The sequence below is a fragment of the Hoplias malabaricus genome, unplaced genomic scaffold (assembly GCF_029633855.1).
Source record: "Hoplias malabaricus isolate fHopMal1 unplaced genomic scaffold, fHopMal1.hap1 scaffold_97, whole genome shotgun sequence".
Classification (NCBI taxonomy): Eukaryota; Metazoa; Chordata; class Actinopteri; order Characiformes; family Erythrinidae; genus Hoplias; species Hoplias malabaricus.
Window position 1 is genome coordinate 58,944 of NW_027100821.1, and position 15,947 is coordinate 74,890.

The window sequence follows — 15,947 nt, forward strand, 5'->3', positions numbered from 1 at the left end:
GCAGAAGGACCACTGGATGTTCCTGAATGGCCTGCTGAAGCTGCAATCAATCATCAATACAACCAATCAATATCAATCTGCTAATGACACCCAGGCCTCTTACAAACCTAGATTCTGATCAACTAGTGCATGCCTTTAACCCAAATGAATTAACCCCATTTCAACTGTAACAAAACCCTGTTACAGGAGTAGAAAGGGACCCGGAAGAAACCCATGCAGACACAGAGAGAACACACCACACTCCTCACAGACAGTCACCCGGAGGAAACCCACGCAGACACAGAGAGAACACACCACACTCCTCACAGACAGTCACCCGGAGGAAACCCACACAGACACAGGGAGAACACACCACACTCCTCACAGACAGTCACCTGGAGGAAACCCACGCAGACACAGGGAGAACACACCACACTTCTCACAGACAGTCACCCGGAGGAAACCCACACAGACACAGGGAGAACACACCACACTCCTCACAGACAGTCACCCGGAGGAAACCCACACAGACACAGGGAGAACACACCACACTCCTCACAGACAGTCACCTGGAGGAAACCCACACAGACACAGGGAGAACACACCACACTCCTCACAGACAGTCACCTGGAGGAAACCCACACAGACACAGGGAGAACACACCACACTTCTCATAGACATTTACCCGGAGGAAACCAAGACAGACATTGAGAACACACCACACTCCTCAAAGACAGTCACCTGGAGGAAACCCACGCAGACACAGGGAGAACACACCACACTTCTCACAGACATTCACACGGAGGAAACCAACACAGACACAGGGAGAACACACCACACTCCTCACAGACAGTCACCCGGAGGAAACCCACGCAGACACAGAGAGAACACACCGCACTCCTCACAGACAGTCACCCGGAGGAAACCCACACAGACACAGAGAGAACACACCGCACTCCTCACAGACAGTCACCCGGAGGAAACCCACGCAGACACAGAGAGAACACACCGCACTCCTCACAGACAGTCACCCGGAGGAAACCCACGCAGACACAGAGAGAACACACCACACTCCTCACAGACAGTCACCCGGAGGAAACCCACGCAGACACAGTTTGGTCATCTACCGTACATCTGAGAATAAGCGAGAAAGCTGAACTCACTCTCTGGATGCCCTCCTCGTTCACACACACACTCCGGAAGAGTCTTTTGAAGGCTTTGCTGAGTGTGAAGGCGAAGAAGCGGACGGTGCCGAGTTGCAGGCGGTGTGCCATCTCCTCCAACATCATGCACGCCTCCTCCTTAACCACCTCCACACTCTCCCCACTCTCCACTGAGACCTGAAGAGGGAGAGAGACAATTTAATCATTCACAAAACCACTCCCTCAGAGTGCCAGGGGACACAGCTCTTCATGTACAGTGTGGTGTTTACCTGGCTGATGACATACTGCAGTGAGTCGGACTGCAGGACGATGTTTTTGAGCATGCTGGCTTTACAGGGGACCAGCCCCTTATACAGAGCAGGGGTGTAGCACCGGAGAGCATATCTCAGATCACTGGAGCTGCGCCTCTCTTCCAGAATATCCTCAAAGTCATCTCTTTTCTTCAGAGCTGGGTCCCTGGGCTTCGGCACAACACACAGATAAACAAACAACACGTTCATTAAATAGAGGTCACCAAAAGCTGGCTGTGGTTGGGAGTCAAAGGGGAGCTACCAGCATGCACCACAGCTCCTGTGTTCACTGTTTAGGGGTTATTATGGGGTTAATTGGTGTTGTTTTATGTGTTTAGCAGTGTGTGTGTGTGTGTGTGTGTGTCTGGGGTATGGAGCAGTGAGCCTGAGGCCGTATGAGGTGGTGAAAGTGTAATCGTGAATAGCACTAGAGCTGAATGGAGTGTCATGCCAGGCTTCACTGACAGCTGCTGTCATTAACTTACTGCAACTTACCGACGTTACTCACCGAATAAAGTGCTTTCAAAGCCATACCGAGTCACACAACCCGCATGAGTGAAGGCTCGAGCAGCCTGGAAAATCCACACCAGAGCGTCGTAAACTTAAACTAAAGCCCCAAAGTCTCGAACTGCAGGCTTCACATGGGTGTTGTCACTGAAAACACAGGGCCATTTTCCTCCTCTGCGAAACGCGAAGCTACGGACGGTGGCCGAGAGGGACACTGCTAACGTCTCTTTTTAGTGAGTCAGATGGATGAATTCGGCTCCGATAGATGAGTCGACACTCGTCTATTCATTAGTTTCACAAATACGTTTTGTCAGTTTGAATTAGATTAGAATTAGATTTCTTTATTCTCAGTGTACAACATTTTACAACATTAACTAAGACTAAGGGTTCGGTTTCGTGTAACATATTACACTTACACTTCTAAATCCTTACATACTGCATTTTTAAAGCGCTCTGAGTGAGCAAAAGTTTAATGATTCTTCTTAAAAACACCGACGGTTCTTTATTACGAATCGACTCATGCGTTCAGTTTAAAGAGCCAATTCAAAGCTCGAACTCAAAGAGCCGACTCTTTTAGTGTTCAGCTCCCTGAGACAGCGGTGTGGACGGAGGCCTGTGTGGGTAAACTCGTGTTGCAGAGACAGAAATCGTTGGATTTATTTAACGGTGGCGGCAGTTGTGAATAAAATGAAGCGAGTCCGAGAAGAAGACGGAGAGGAGGACGATGTGGATTTTTTGGACCGAGTCCTGAGCCGTTTGTATGATTTTGGTTAGTGTTCGATATACCTTTAAAAGACCTGACTGTTAGCAGCTGGCTAATGTAGCATAATTCGTCTCCCGACAAAATAAAAGTCTTTTGTTTAGTTTTTGTATATTTTTTTATTTAATACGTGTTTAATGCGGTTCTGTTGTCTCTTGGTTTTAGTTTGTATTTTTGTTAGTTTTGTTTTTTATTTATGTATTTACTTATTTATTTGGTTAATTTGCAGGGATTTTACGGAGGACTTTTTTATTTTTTATTTACTTTTTTATTTGTTTATATATGTATATATACTAGATATTTAAGAATTTTTAACGTGTGAAATTCTGTTAAATTTAAAGATAATGGAAATATAGTAACTCAAGACAAATGTAACTCCCATGAGATGAAGAATCAACATCTGCTGGATTATGCTCCATGGAGTGGGTCCCCCACATGGCGTTGGTCATGTTTTAAAATAGGTTTCATACAGAATTCAGAAGCGTTAATCCACTAGAAAAGAACTGAGAAAATGCCAGAGTGCCTCTTTATTTAGAAGTAACCCCTTTGTTTATATCTTTGTGTTTTAAGGAGACGGAGCAAAAGGCAAACGATCAAAGAAAAAACATAAAACAAGGAAAGGAGTGAATGAGGATGAGGTGGAAATGGAGGAGGAAGCTTCTAATGAGGCTGATGACATTCAGAACAGAACAGATTTAGGTCAAACGAATGGCACAGAGGGAGAAAGTAGCGCAGCAACAAAATCAGACGTCAAGGTTATTACGTTCCAGGACCCACGGAAGAAGAACACGCTGAAAAAGCCGGTTGAACCAGAAACTAAAGTAAGTAGGAATCACAACACACTCTCTGTTCACTTTGTTAGAAATATCCCCCTTGTACTTCCACTCTTCCACTTGTTTTTTATTTGTTCTGAGCTCTGTTTTTAAACTTCCATTGTGTGTCACCAGATTCTTGAAGTAAAAGGGAAAAAGAAAAAGGACCCTGAGGATGCTCTGAGCATTGAAAAGGTAACAACACCGTCATTATTTGATCTCTACTGATATACACAGGTACTTTAACCTGACACTGGACTAAACCACACTGTGCCTAATGCTTTGAGAGTGGAAGTGCAGATGTGAGTTATTAGTGTCAAATGAATGAGGCGTCTGTGTCTAACGGCTTTGTGTTTGTCTGTGTCCAGGCTCGACTGGAGGTGCACAGGTTCGGAATCACAGGATTTCAGAAAGAGCAGCAGAGAGTGTTTGAGCAGGACCGAGCCATAATGCTGGGAGCAAGGGTATATTATATATTTTGTATATAATACATTTTAATGTACTATAGTCAAAGTGATGAGGCGGCACTGTGGTGCAGAAGGTAGGTGTCGCAGTCACACAGCTCCAGGGTCCTGGAGGTTGTGGGTTCAATTCCTGCTCCGGGTGACTGTCTGTGAGGAGTGTGGTGTGTTCTCCCTGTGTCTGCGTGGGTTTCCTCCGGGTGACTGTCTGTGAGGAGTGTGGTGTGTTCTCTCTGTGTCTGCGTGGGTTTCCTCTGGGTGACTGTCTGTGAGGAGTGTGGTGTGTTCTCCCTGTGTCTGTGTGGGTTTCCTCCGGGTGACTGTGTGTGAGGAGTGTGGTGTGTTCTCCCTGTGTCTGTGTGGGTTTCCTCCGGGTGACTGTCTGTGAGGAGTGTGGTGTGTTCTCCCTGTGTCTATGTGGGTTTCCTCCGGGTGACTGTCTGTGAGGAGTGTGGTGTGTTCTCCCTGTGTCTATGTGGGTTTCCTCCGGGTGACTGTCTGTGAGGAGTGTGGTGTGTTCTCCCTGTGTCTGCGTGGGTTTCCTCCGGGTGACTGTCTGTGAGGAGTGTGGTGTGTTCTCCCTGTGTCTGCGTGGGTTTCCTCCGGGTGACTGTCTGTGAGGAGTGTGGTGTGTTCTCCCAGTGTCTGCGTGGGTTTCCTCTGGGTGACTGTCTGTGAGGAGTGTGGTGTGTTCTCCCTGTGTCTGAGTGGGTTTCCTCCGGGTGACTGTCTGTGAGGAGTGTGGTGTGTTCTCCCTGTGTCTGCGTGGGTTTCCTCTGGGTGACTGTCTGTGAGGAGTGTGGTGTGTTCTCCCTGTGTCTGCGTGGGTTTCCTCCGGGTGACTGTCTGTGAGGAGTGTGGTGTGTTCTCTCTGTGTCTGCGTGGGTTTCCTCTGGGTGACTGTCTGTGAGGAGTGTGGTGTGTTCTCCCTGTGTCTGTGTGGGTTTCCTCTGGGTGACTGCCTGTGAGGAGTGTGGTGTGTTCTCTCTGTGTCTGTGTGGGTTTCCTCCGGGTGACTGTCTGTGAGGAGTGTGGTGTGTTCTCCCTGTGTCTGAGTGGGTTTCCTCTGGGTGACTGCCTGTGAGGAGTGTGGTGTGTTCTCCCTGTGTCTGTGTGGGTTTCCTCCGGGTGACTGCCTGTGAGGAGTGTGGTGTGTTCTCCCTGTGTCTGCGTGGGTTTCCTCCGGGTGCTTCGGTTTCCTCCCACGGTCCAACAACACACATTGATAGGTGGATTGGTTACACAAAAGTATATCACAGCTATATGTTGTATTTAATAACACTGTAGTTTAAAAATCTAAACAAAATGGACAGCTTGCATTAAATTAGGGGAAAAAAATCTTATTTATAAATTATACATATTTATTTTCATTGCTTTGGTGTCATTCAGAACCTTATAGAATGTTCCAGACATGTACCATGTGGTGGTGGGGATCTATCCCAGAATCTCTAACACATTCCGGCCACTAGGGGTCAGTGCAGTGGCAGTATCTTAATGTGGAAGGTGACTGCTCCTTTAATTTGATAATAATCAGGTCATTGGTGGCTCTGTCTGTTTTTTCTAGCCTCCCAAAAAAGACTACGTGAACTACAAAGTGTATCAGCGCACGATAAAAGAGAAGAGGCTGAGAGAAAAGGAGGAGATGAGAGCTGTAAGTCTTCTACATGAACATTAGGACTTTTAAATGAATCATGAATAATATTATCTCTGTAAATGATATGAATTACAAGCGATGATTGTTTTCCAGGAGGCTCCGGTAAAGAAGAGAAATGCGGGAAAACCAGGAAAACAAAAGTATGTATTAGTCATAGGCCGTGATTAACATCAGTAAAAAATAACACTAGAACCTTCTCTTCCTTTCTACACTCACTGTCCACTCTCTCGGCTCCACTGACCTCAGAGCAGCACTTTGTAGTTCTACAATCACAGACTGGAGTCCAGCCGTGGCTCTGCATACTTTATTCACCCTGTTTTTCAATGGTCAGGACCCCCACCAGACCCCCACAGCGCAGGTATGATTCGGGTGGTGGTGGATCAGACACAGCCGTGCTGCTGGAGTTTTAAACACCGTGTCCACTCTAGTCGCGCCTGCTTCCTTCTGTCCGTCCTGTAGCTGGTCTCTTACAGTACAGTGACGGTATGAATGGGTCCCGTATGTGTTGACTGATCATTTCCTCTGTCTGGTTTCACAGGACTGAGAAGCGGAAGTCCAGCTCCTCCGGAGGCGAGCCGAGTGGGCAGGTGGGGCGCTTTAAGAACGGCATGCTGGTCCTTAGCAACAAAGACATTCAGAAACTGAACGCCAAAGTGCGAAAGTGAGCGACTGCCCTCGTCTCAGAGCAGCGTGAACGAGACGGAGCCTGTAGCAGGAGAGTTTTACTCCGTCCCGCTTCTCTTCTCGTCCCTATGGGAATATGCAACATGTTGCGATGAATTATTCAGTGTGTTTTCCATGATCGTAATGAATATGGGAACTGGATGGACACAGGCTGTGTGTGAATGGGGTTCACTTTGTGTAGGACACTGTATGGCTTTTATTTTCCTGTGCTGACGATTAATTTTTCAGTAAAGCTTTAACCACTCAATGTTTCTTGGTGTTTACTGTGTCTTTATTCCAGCCTTCATTCCTGTCACGAGACCCTCTCTCCATTTCCTTTTCTCAGTGCAGACCTGGACTGCCCCATGTCCTCTCTGACCCACAATGTTTATTTTAATTTTTTTTTTTTTCGCTTACCCCTCTAGGCCTGGACGATAATTCAATATCAATATATATATATATATATATATATATATATATACATATACACAGGGGTTGGACAATGAATGGACAATCTTCATTAACTGCACACTGCACCAGTAAGACCATGTGCATCCAATGGTTCAAACACTGTGTCCTGAAGGCGGTGCCGTGTATCAGGTTGACAATGCACCAACACACACAGCGAGACTGGTGAAAGATTGGTTTGATGAACATGAAAGTTAAGTTGAACATCTCCCATGGCCTGCACAGTCACCAGATCTAAATATTATTGAGCCACTTTGGGGTGTTTTGGAGGAGCGAGTCAGGAAACGTTTTCCTCCACCAGCATCCCGTAGAGACCTGGTCACTATCCTGCAAGAAGAATGGCTTCAAATCCCTCTGACCACTGTGCAGGACTTGTGTATGTCATTTCCAAGACCAACTGACGCTGTATCGGCCGCAAAAGGAGGCCCTACACCATACTAATACATTACTGTGGTCTAAAACCAGGTGTTTCACTTTCACTGTCCAACCCCTGTACATCAACAGTCACTGATTAGTGCTCATTACGTTAATTAACTTTTAAACTTTTAAAGCCTAGAGGGTTGTGTTTAATGGTGATGTCATGTTTCTTGTTTTTTGTTGGCACTTTTTTTTGTGGAATTATATTTGTATCGACCGGAATTTAAAAAACATATCGTGATATAAATGTTGGCGATATCGTCCAGCCCTGTTTTCCTGTTTATTTGATGGCTGACACCGGGGGTTTACATTAGCTAGATAACGTTAGCCCAACTGAGGATGAAAGGAGGTGCTGTGAGAGAATGAAAAAGACCCTGACACACAGTTTGTCCGTCACTGTTACTTTCATTTAAGAAAAGGGGTATTTCTATTGAACACTGCAGTATGAAAAGAATGGCAGATTGATACAATGCAATGTTTGATTTTTAATATAGAAACCACAGAGAAGTACAAAATGTTCACATTGGCAGGAGGAAATGAGGAACCAAGTACAGTAGCTTTAGAAAAACGGGGGGGAAAAAAAGAGCACAGCATCTAAAATGCACACTCATACACACACACACACACACACGTGTGTGCGCTCTCATATTTCCCAGAGGGCTCAGCGGGACGGTGTGGAGATTAATGGCCTACTTCTGTGGTGAAGACTTTGGACTGCTCCCCAGGGCCCTGAATCTGCTTTGGTTGATACTTGGGAAGAAAAAAAGGCAGCAGAACTCTCTCAGAGACTCCATTTTAATCGCAATGTACACACGCTAACGACGATGGGCTAATGTAGTCTTAAAGGGGAAATGCCAGGGAATCTTCAAAATCTCGGCATAATTCGAGGGTCAAGATGTAAACAAAGGCAGTCAGAGTGGTTTGACATGAAACGAAAACGTTCCAGAGAAATGTAGAGGTTTGGAACGGTGACAAGGGGTGGTGAATGGAACCAGATGTCCAAAGAGGCTAATGCTAGTCCAACAATAGCTTTAGATAGATTTACAGTAGGTAAGGGTTTAGCCTAAAATATATTTTCTGGAAAGATATCGTCAACCTTCTGTATAACATTTTAGAAAGTGTGTAAACGGAATTTAGAAATGCTTCCAATCACCACCAATGTAAAGTTTCTCTGTATTTAATGCTAATAATGAATCAAACCGCTCTTAATGACCGTTTACGTCCCCAGCGTTTCCCTTTGTGAAATTCTAAGAAATGGGTGGAATTCCCCTTTAAAGGGTTAATTTGGGGACCATATTTTGTGCTCCATTTTCCCTTTAATCCACAGTGTAGTCGACCAGCCAAGACTCATTTGGTGTCGGATGTCCATTTCATTCGTTTTTTGAACAAAAACAAGGGCAGACTTCATGCTTCAGATGTAAATATATTCTCTTTTTTTTATCGATAACAGCACATCATAACGTTCCAGAGACAACACAATCACTTTTATGTAATAACAGACACAGTATGAGACAAATGAGTGGTAGTGAGCTGTTACCACAACGCTAACCATTTTACCTCAGCTAGCAGTACGTGTTAGCGACTTTAGCATCGCAGCACCAGACGCTAACATGTTTTGGCAGATTGACTACACTTAAGATAAAGAGGGAAACAACACACTTCCCCTTTAAATGGGACATATTCAATAGTCAGCCGTGTAAAAACAATAACAGCCCTCTGAAACGTAAGAGGTTTTATGGTTAGATTTATAGATGCTATCATTAGCGAAGGAGGACACATTATTGGAGGCTTGTAGCTCACACTCCTGCTGTTCAGGATCATTTCCGCACGTCACAGTCCTCACGGAACATGTTCCTGTGAGCTCCTGACGAGTTCTCGGTGCCTTTTCAGAGGACAGAAGGCGAGTGTGCTTTCGGGGACTTAAAATATTCATTAGTTGGTGAATGCTAGATGCTAGTGTTAATCTGTGGCATCTCTCTCAACTGCTTCCTATGAATTTATGGCCCTCGTACTTCAGTTATTACATAACTCTCTCTCGTCCTTTAATCCGATTATCAGACTGAAGCCGACCAGTGCTGACCGACCCAAAGTCCCTTTTAGTGTTCACGGTTTATTACAGCAACACTTACAAATCATCGCATACCACTATTTACAGCTCAGACACCTTTCTCAAACACCCTCATCATCATCATCATTGTTGTTGTTGTTGTTCTAATAGTAGTCGATGTACCAGATGAAAGTCTATGCAGTTGTTTGCTGTTTGACTTGCGTGGAAACGCCCCAGGACCGATTACTGCACTGTGCTGCACTCACATATTCACACACACTTCTGTGCAAAAGTCAGAGACCACGCTTCATTCATTTCCCTTCCAGACAAACAGCTATTCAGTGAGTTATAAATATTCATATGTCATTATTTCACTCGTGTTTCAGTGGTTCCTTCCTCCCTCCACCTCTCAGACGTCCGATTACCTCTGACCTCCAGCTGAACCCAAGCCTATCTTACACGTAATGGTCCCTTTGACTGGAAGTTAAATAGAGGAAAGGCGGTCTCTGTTTTTTGAACAGTGCCGTCTCTAATAAATAATAAATATAATATTTCACCGACATCTGTAACACGAGTCCACACTCAAAGCCCTGGATGAGAGCCAAATGCCAAACTCGTAAATGCAAATGCAAATACATGTACTCAAGGCTTGTTGTTGCAGTTCCCTAAAGCAAACACCAGAGGGCAGAAACCTCCACTTCTCGATTTGATTACACTATGTACAACACAAGTTTATTAAAGACTGTAAACCTCATGCGGGGGCTCGTAGGCCACACTGGTTAGTCCCTATTTACAGCTGGATTCCATGCAGAAAACAACCTTAGCATGTTTCTCACAACACCTTTTATAACTTTACAAAGAACCAGGAGTTATTTTTATCATTCGGAAATCATACAAAGGGGAAAACAAGGTGAGAATGTTAAATTACAAAAGAAAATACTCCAAAACAGTCAGGACAGGGTATGAGATCCTGGAGAAACAGAAAGCAGCCTTTCATTACTAATGCGTTTGTGGCGGAATGCCATCAAATCCTCACTGCAAAGTATTCCCAAGAAGCTTGGGAACATAGTCCCTGTGTGAGATCTTGAGGCATTTCATAACGTTAGTCTAAGATCGCCACTCTCCCCAACCTTTCCCCAACAACGTTCAACATTAAATGCCTTGGCTGTGTCCCAAACTGTGCCCTATTCCCTACTCCATTCATCATTGTCTGTAACCCTTATCCAGTTCAGGGTGACGGTGGGTCCAGAGCCTACCTGGAATCATTGGGTGCAAGGCGGGAATACACCCTGGAGGGGGCGCCAGTCCTTCACAGGGCAACACACACACTCATGTGATGCTCCACTGAGCTGTAACAGGGAAAACAGAGTCTCGGTCGTTGCTACTCTGGGGTCAGCACTTCAGAAACTGCACTATGTAACTTTTGGAGGAGGGTTGGAGACCACCAAGGGAACTGAACTGCAAGTATAAACACACCCTTAAACCTACTCCACATACGCAATATGTCACATAGGTTCGTAGACACCTGCCGTAATGAGTGAATTCAGCTGTTTGAAGATGCACCGATTGCGGAGAGTTGCGTATAATCTCCACGAAAAAGTACGACATGGAATGAGCACCAGAAATAGTCATGCTCAATGCCAAGTGTTGACTAGAGGGGTACAAAGCCATCCCTGGCATTGGGCTGGAGTGGTGGAGCACTATCCAATGGAGTGCCAGCAAAGTCTTCCCCGATGCGCAGAGGTGGGGCAACTCCCTGTTCAAGCTCTTCATTTCAGGAGAAACGCTGGATGTTGTCCACAAACGTTTGGCCACGTTGTGTGATAAGGTCATTAAAATCCGGTTAAACTTATTACCAGGCATCTTTACTTCTTTTGAGTAAGTGTCTCTAGTGAAATGGTGAAAAAAAAAACATCAGAACGGGGCTGTTATTTAAAAATGGAATGTCATTTCACTGGAGAAAAGTACTAAGAAAAGTAAAAATATCTGATGATAGGTTTCAGTGTAGGGTCAGTTCTCCAGACACAGACTGAACTACGTTGGATGGTGATCACAGAAGCTCCAGTGGCAGTGATGAAGAGTCCAATCTGAGTCTGGATCACTAGCCAAGGATCAGTTAAACCTGAGATTTTGTTGCAAAAATGGAAATCCTGTTTAGGGAAAACATCTTAAATGTGGGCAAAATATCTACATTTTCACCCTGTTCCTCAACAGCGACCGACATGTTCACACAGGCTCCGTTTTCCACAACATTGTAGTATTATGTTTGGTAGCTCAAGGGTGTTTGCATGCTAACGTGCTAGCTAGCTGCTAGGCTAGCCAACTTCTAGCTAGCTGCTAGGCTAGCCAACTTCTAGCTAGCTGCTAGGCTAGCCAACTTCTAGCTAGCTGCTTTGCTAGCCAACTTCTAGCTAGCTGCTAGGCTAGCCAACTTCTAGCTAGCTGCTAGGCTAGCCAACTTCTAGCTAGCTTTGAACTAGCCAACTCACTGGCTAACACTGAATTAGCCGAATAACTAACTTCTTGTAGCGGGTTGAATATATTGGGAATGTTATTTTTTTGGTTATTTACCCAAGTTAAATTTGGCCACGAATCATAATAAATATTGTGACAAAGCCCATTATGTGCTTTTTAAACCTTGATCTATTGTTTAATCACTTTCTTAAAAGCACTACATTAGTTCTATTGAAAAGTGCACTATGCGATTTTACCACACTACCCTTCTGTGTTGTTGTAATTCACCTGCCTAGCCACCAGAGGTCACACATCCCAAATCCCAACCAATGCACCAACGCACTAGCCCAACAACAGAATAACAGTCGAATCCAGATTGGAGTTTTCCAAACAGGTTTCTCAGTCACTTCTTCTGAGGCCATTATTAAAACATCTATTTTCAAACGTTTTTTATATATTATAGTTTATATCGTACTAGTAAGAGAATTAAATAAAATCACCTAGTGCACCTTTAAAGTAAATCAGAACGGCTTTAAAAGAACAAATGTCCAGAAATCCTCACTGTAAAAATAGTAGATACATTGCCCATGCTCCAGTCGTCAGGATATCACTTTTGCTGAATGTGAATATATTGTATTAACCCTTTAGCGCTCCAGCACTGCTGCTGAAGAGCCACTGACCTTCTGAAGAGTGGGGCAATTGGGTACAGCATTATTTTCGTTTCACCGACTTTTTAAAGTACTAATTCTGAGCAAATTTTGTGGGTTCGCTGCCTCTATAACTCTATAAATGAGATGCACTGCACATGTGTTTGGGATTAGCATTAGCATTCTCCTCCAAGCGTGTTGAGCTGTTTAACAACATTGCATTAGCAGCTGCCTAGAAAGTTGTGGATCTCGCAGGACGTTCGTGCTGGCCTTCGTCCTCAGCTGCGTAGCGTCATGTGATGGGAGTCCTAGCTAAAGGCTGAGAACCGGCAGTGGAGGAATTCTGAGGGGGATCTGATTTTGCACACTTGGAAAAACAGGTGCAGCTCGCCTTTCAAGCGTATCGCTCTTGTGGGCGGGCTGACTGTAAACACGTTATTTCGTTTCGCTTTGAGTTTGTACACGAAGATGCGATTAAATCTGTGGATAAAGAAACAAATATATAAGATATATAGCAGTTTTAAAGAGTCCTCTTTGATCTCCCACCGAATGGCGTCGAGTGGCGTCTCGAGAAGAACCGGTCGGCCTCGTGACCCGGGAGTGCACTGGTCGTCCACACGGGGGCAGAGTTACTTTACTTGAAGGTCTTTGGCACTTCCAGACCTGTGATGAGGGTCACCTACAAAGACAAACAGAACAGTGAGGTGAAGGGCACCATCCCCAGTGCCAAGTGTCGGCAAGAGAACCGTAAAATCCCAGCACTGGGCTGTGGAGCGTTGGAAATCTCCGTGAACTGACTGCTCCCAGGGGCTAGGTGGCCGACTCTGAAGTGGAACAGTCATTTCAGCTCTCATTAAACGGGCCATTGCTCTGAGTTGTGTGTAATACAGCTGTGTACAGATGACAGATTACGGTCTCTGCCCACAGCCGATAAAAGTCATACCTCTCTATCGGACCACAGTGGCCTTATATATGCAACTCAAGCTGATCTATTGAAAAAGCTAATTTACTTAAAACAGAAAGAAAACAGGATTTGCCTGATGTAGTTGTACATTGTCCTTAGTTCAGAGAAAAAACAATAAGGTCAAAGAAAGTAGCAATGTGTCTTTGACGCAAAACACCACTCCAATGAAACGTACGAATAAAAACACAGTAACAGCACCCCCTTGTGGAGCATTTTCAGATTGCTAAATGCGAGTGAGTAAGTGTAACTCTTTTCCCAGGATATAAGTGAAGGGGTGAGTGTTCTGATGATTGTACGGACCTGTACGTTGCGGTTGAGGCTAACCGCAGGCATGAACACTCCCTCAAGGTTCTCGAAGGCCACCGGGCCGTGCTGCTCTTTATTAATGAAGAACGTGAGAGTGTGTTTGCACAGATCCAGCAGAACGCCCACCGTGGACCCCTTGGTTATTCCTCCCTCAGCTCTGAGAGAAGAGAAGAGAAGAGAAGAGAAGAGAAGAGAGGAGAGAAGAGAAGAAGAGAAGAGAGAAGAGGAGAAGAGAAGAGAAGAGAGGAGAGGAGAGAAGAGAAGAAGAGAAGAGAGAAGAGGAGAAGAGAGAAGAGAAGAGAAGAGAAGAGAAGAGAGGAGAGAAGAGGAGAGAGGAGAGGAGAGAAGAGGAGAAGAGACAAGAGAAGAGAAGAGAAGAGAAGAGATAAATAATGCATCTATAAACTGACAGCATCAAAGTACTACGATCTTCAGAAGCTCTACATTTTCGGAAAGTTGAGGGGTCTACAAGAAGTTGGCAGTTATTTTTACCCCTGGAGAAAGTGATGACAATTAAACCTGACCCAGTTTTTCCATCTCAGAGCAACAACTTTTGCTTTTTACTTTTTATTTATTTATTACTTTGCACAAAGAGTGAAGAGGAAATGTTTGAAGTAATAACCTTTCAACACACAGTGCATCACAGTGATGAAGGACTGTTTGGAAGAGTTTGTTTTTCCTCCATAGAGCGATGAATCCTTCGAGTGCTCTCGCTCCAGCAAGATAAATATTTACACTGATGAGCCAAAACATTAAAACCACACACAAACGGTGTAAATAGTAATTTACTGTAAATCTATAACATCAATATCACTACCATCAGGGACTGAGACACGGTTAATCTCAAAATACTAACCCAACTCCAGCTTCACTCTGTAGATACTGGAGCTACTGCTCCTCCCACAACCACCTACAGACTCCGCCTCTTCTAGAAACACATTCAGAAACACTACTCTGCTTCACTCTGTAGTTACTGTAGCTACTGCTCCACCCACAACCACCTACAGACTCCGCCTCTTCTAGAAACACATTCAGAAACACTACTCCAGCTTCACTCTGTAGTTACTGTAGCTACTGCTCCTCCCACAACCACCTACAGACTCCACCTCTTCTAGAAACACATTCAGAAACACTACTCCAGCTTCACTCTGTAGTTACTGTAGCTATAGCTCCACCCACAACCACCTACAGACTCCGCCTCTTCTAGAAACACATTCAGAAACACTACTCTGCTTCACTCTGTAGTTACTGTAGCTATAGCTCCACCCACAACCACCTACAGACCCCGCCTCTTCTAGAAACACATTCAGAAACACTACTCTGCTTCACTCTGTAGTTACTGTAGCTATAGCTCCACCCACAACCACCTACAGACTCCGCCTCTTCTAGAACCACATTCAGAAACACTACTCTGTTTCACTCTGTAGTTACTGTAGCTATAGCTCCACCCACAACCACCTACAGACTCCGCCTCTTCTAGAAACACATTCAGAAACACTACTCTGTTTCACTCTGTAGTTACTGTAGCTATAGCTCCACCCACAACCACCTACAGACTCCGCCTCTTCTAGAAACACATTCAGAAACACTACTGTTTCACTCTGTAGTTACTGTAGCTATAGCTCCACCCACAACCACCTACAGACTCCGCCTCTTCTAGAAACACATTCAGAAACACTACTCTGTTTCACTCTGTAGTTACTGTAGCTATAGCTCCACCCACAACCACCTACAGACTCCGCCTCTTCTAGAAACACATTCAGAAACACTACTCTGTTTCACTCTGTAGTTACTGTAGCTATAGCTCCACCCACAACCACCTACAGACTCCGCCTCTTCTAGAAACACATTCAGAAACACTACTGTTTCACTCTGTAGTTACTGTAGCTATAGCTCCACCCACAACCACCTACAGACTCCGCCTCTTCTAGAAACACATTCAGAAACACTACTCTGTTTCACTCTGTAGTTACTGTAGCTATAGCTCCACCCACAACCACCTACAGACTCCGCCTCTTCTAGAAACACATTCAGAAACACTACTCTGTTTCACTCTGTAGTTACTGTAGCTATAGCTCCACCCACAACCACCTACAGACTCCGCCTCTTCTAGAAACACATTCAGAAACACTACTCTGTTTCACTCTGTAGTTACTGTAGCTACAGCTCCACCCACAACCACCTGACAGACTCCGCCTCTTCTAGAAACACATTCAGAAACACTACTCTGTTTCACTCTGTAGTTACTGTAGCTATAGCTCCACCCACAACCACCTACAGACTCCGCCTCTTCTAGAAACACATTCAGAAACACTACTGTTTCACTCTGTAGTTACTGTAGCTATAGCTCCACCA

General features: G+C 44.9%; 3 protein-coding genes across 3 annotated transcripts in view; 1 reads left to right on the forward strand and 2 right to left on the reverse strand.

The window, feature by feature from the left end:
* Positions 1-2,124, reverse strand: part of gnpat (glyceronephosphate O-acyltransferase) — a 15,061-nt gene extending 12,937 nt beyond the window's left edge. The window contains 4 exon segments of the mRNA XM_066658703.1: positions 1-40; positions 1,143-1,319; positions 1,412-1,603; positions 1,941-2,124. Coding sequence (XP_066514800.1) covers positions 1-40; positions 1,143-1,319; positions 1,412-1,603; positions 1,941-1,964 — 433 coding nt within the window. The 5' untranslated portion in view covers positions 1,965-2,124.
* A 99-nt stretch (positions 2,125-2,223) lies between these two features.
* cunh1orf131 (chromosome unknown C1orf131 homolog) lies at positions 2,224-6,547 on the forward strand. The gene is made up of 7 exons (XM_066658704.1): positions 2,224-2,708; positions 3,270-3,520; positions 3,647-3,706; positions 3,880-3,975; positions 5,537-5,623; positions 5,720-5,766; positions 6,165-6,547. The coding sequence occupies exons 1-7, from the start codon at positions 2,627-2,629 to the stop codon at positions 6,289-6,291; spliced, it is 750 nt and encodes a 249-aa protein (XP_066514801.1). The 5' UTR covers positions 2,224-2,626; the 3' UTR covers positions 6,292-6,547.
* Positions 6,548-7,570: 1,023 nt separating this feature from the next.
* Positions 7,571-15,947, reverse strand: part of LOC136681722 (E3 ubiquitin-protein ligase TRIM9) — a 15,337-nt gene continuing 6,960 nt past the window's right edge. The window contains exons 2-3 of the mRNA XM_066658699.1: positions 13,587-13,749; positions 7,571-13,001 (exon numbers count right to left, since the gene is read on the reverse strand). Coding sequence (XP_066514796.1) covers positions 12,957-13,001; positions 13,587-13,749 — 208 coding nt within the window. The 3' untranslated portion in view covers positions 7,571-12,956. The remainder of the gene's footprint in view (positions 13,002-13,586; positions 13,750-15,947) is intronic.

Excerpts from the sequence above, each read along its gene's own strand:
- cunh1orf131 (XM_066658704.1), top strand. The coding sequence starts at position 2,627 with ATGAAGCGAGTCCGAGAAGAAGACGGAGAGGAGGACGATGTGGATTTT. Across the intron at positions 3,521-3,646 it reads CGGTTGAACCAGAAACTAAA|ATTCTTGAAGTAAAAGGGAA; the intron begins GTAAGTAGGAAT and ends GTGTGTCACCAG. Across the intron at positions 3,976-5,536 it reads CCATAATGCTGGGAGCAAGG|CCTCCCAAAAAAGACTACGT; the intron begins GTATATTATATA and ends TGTTTTTTCTAG.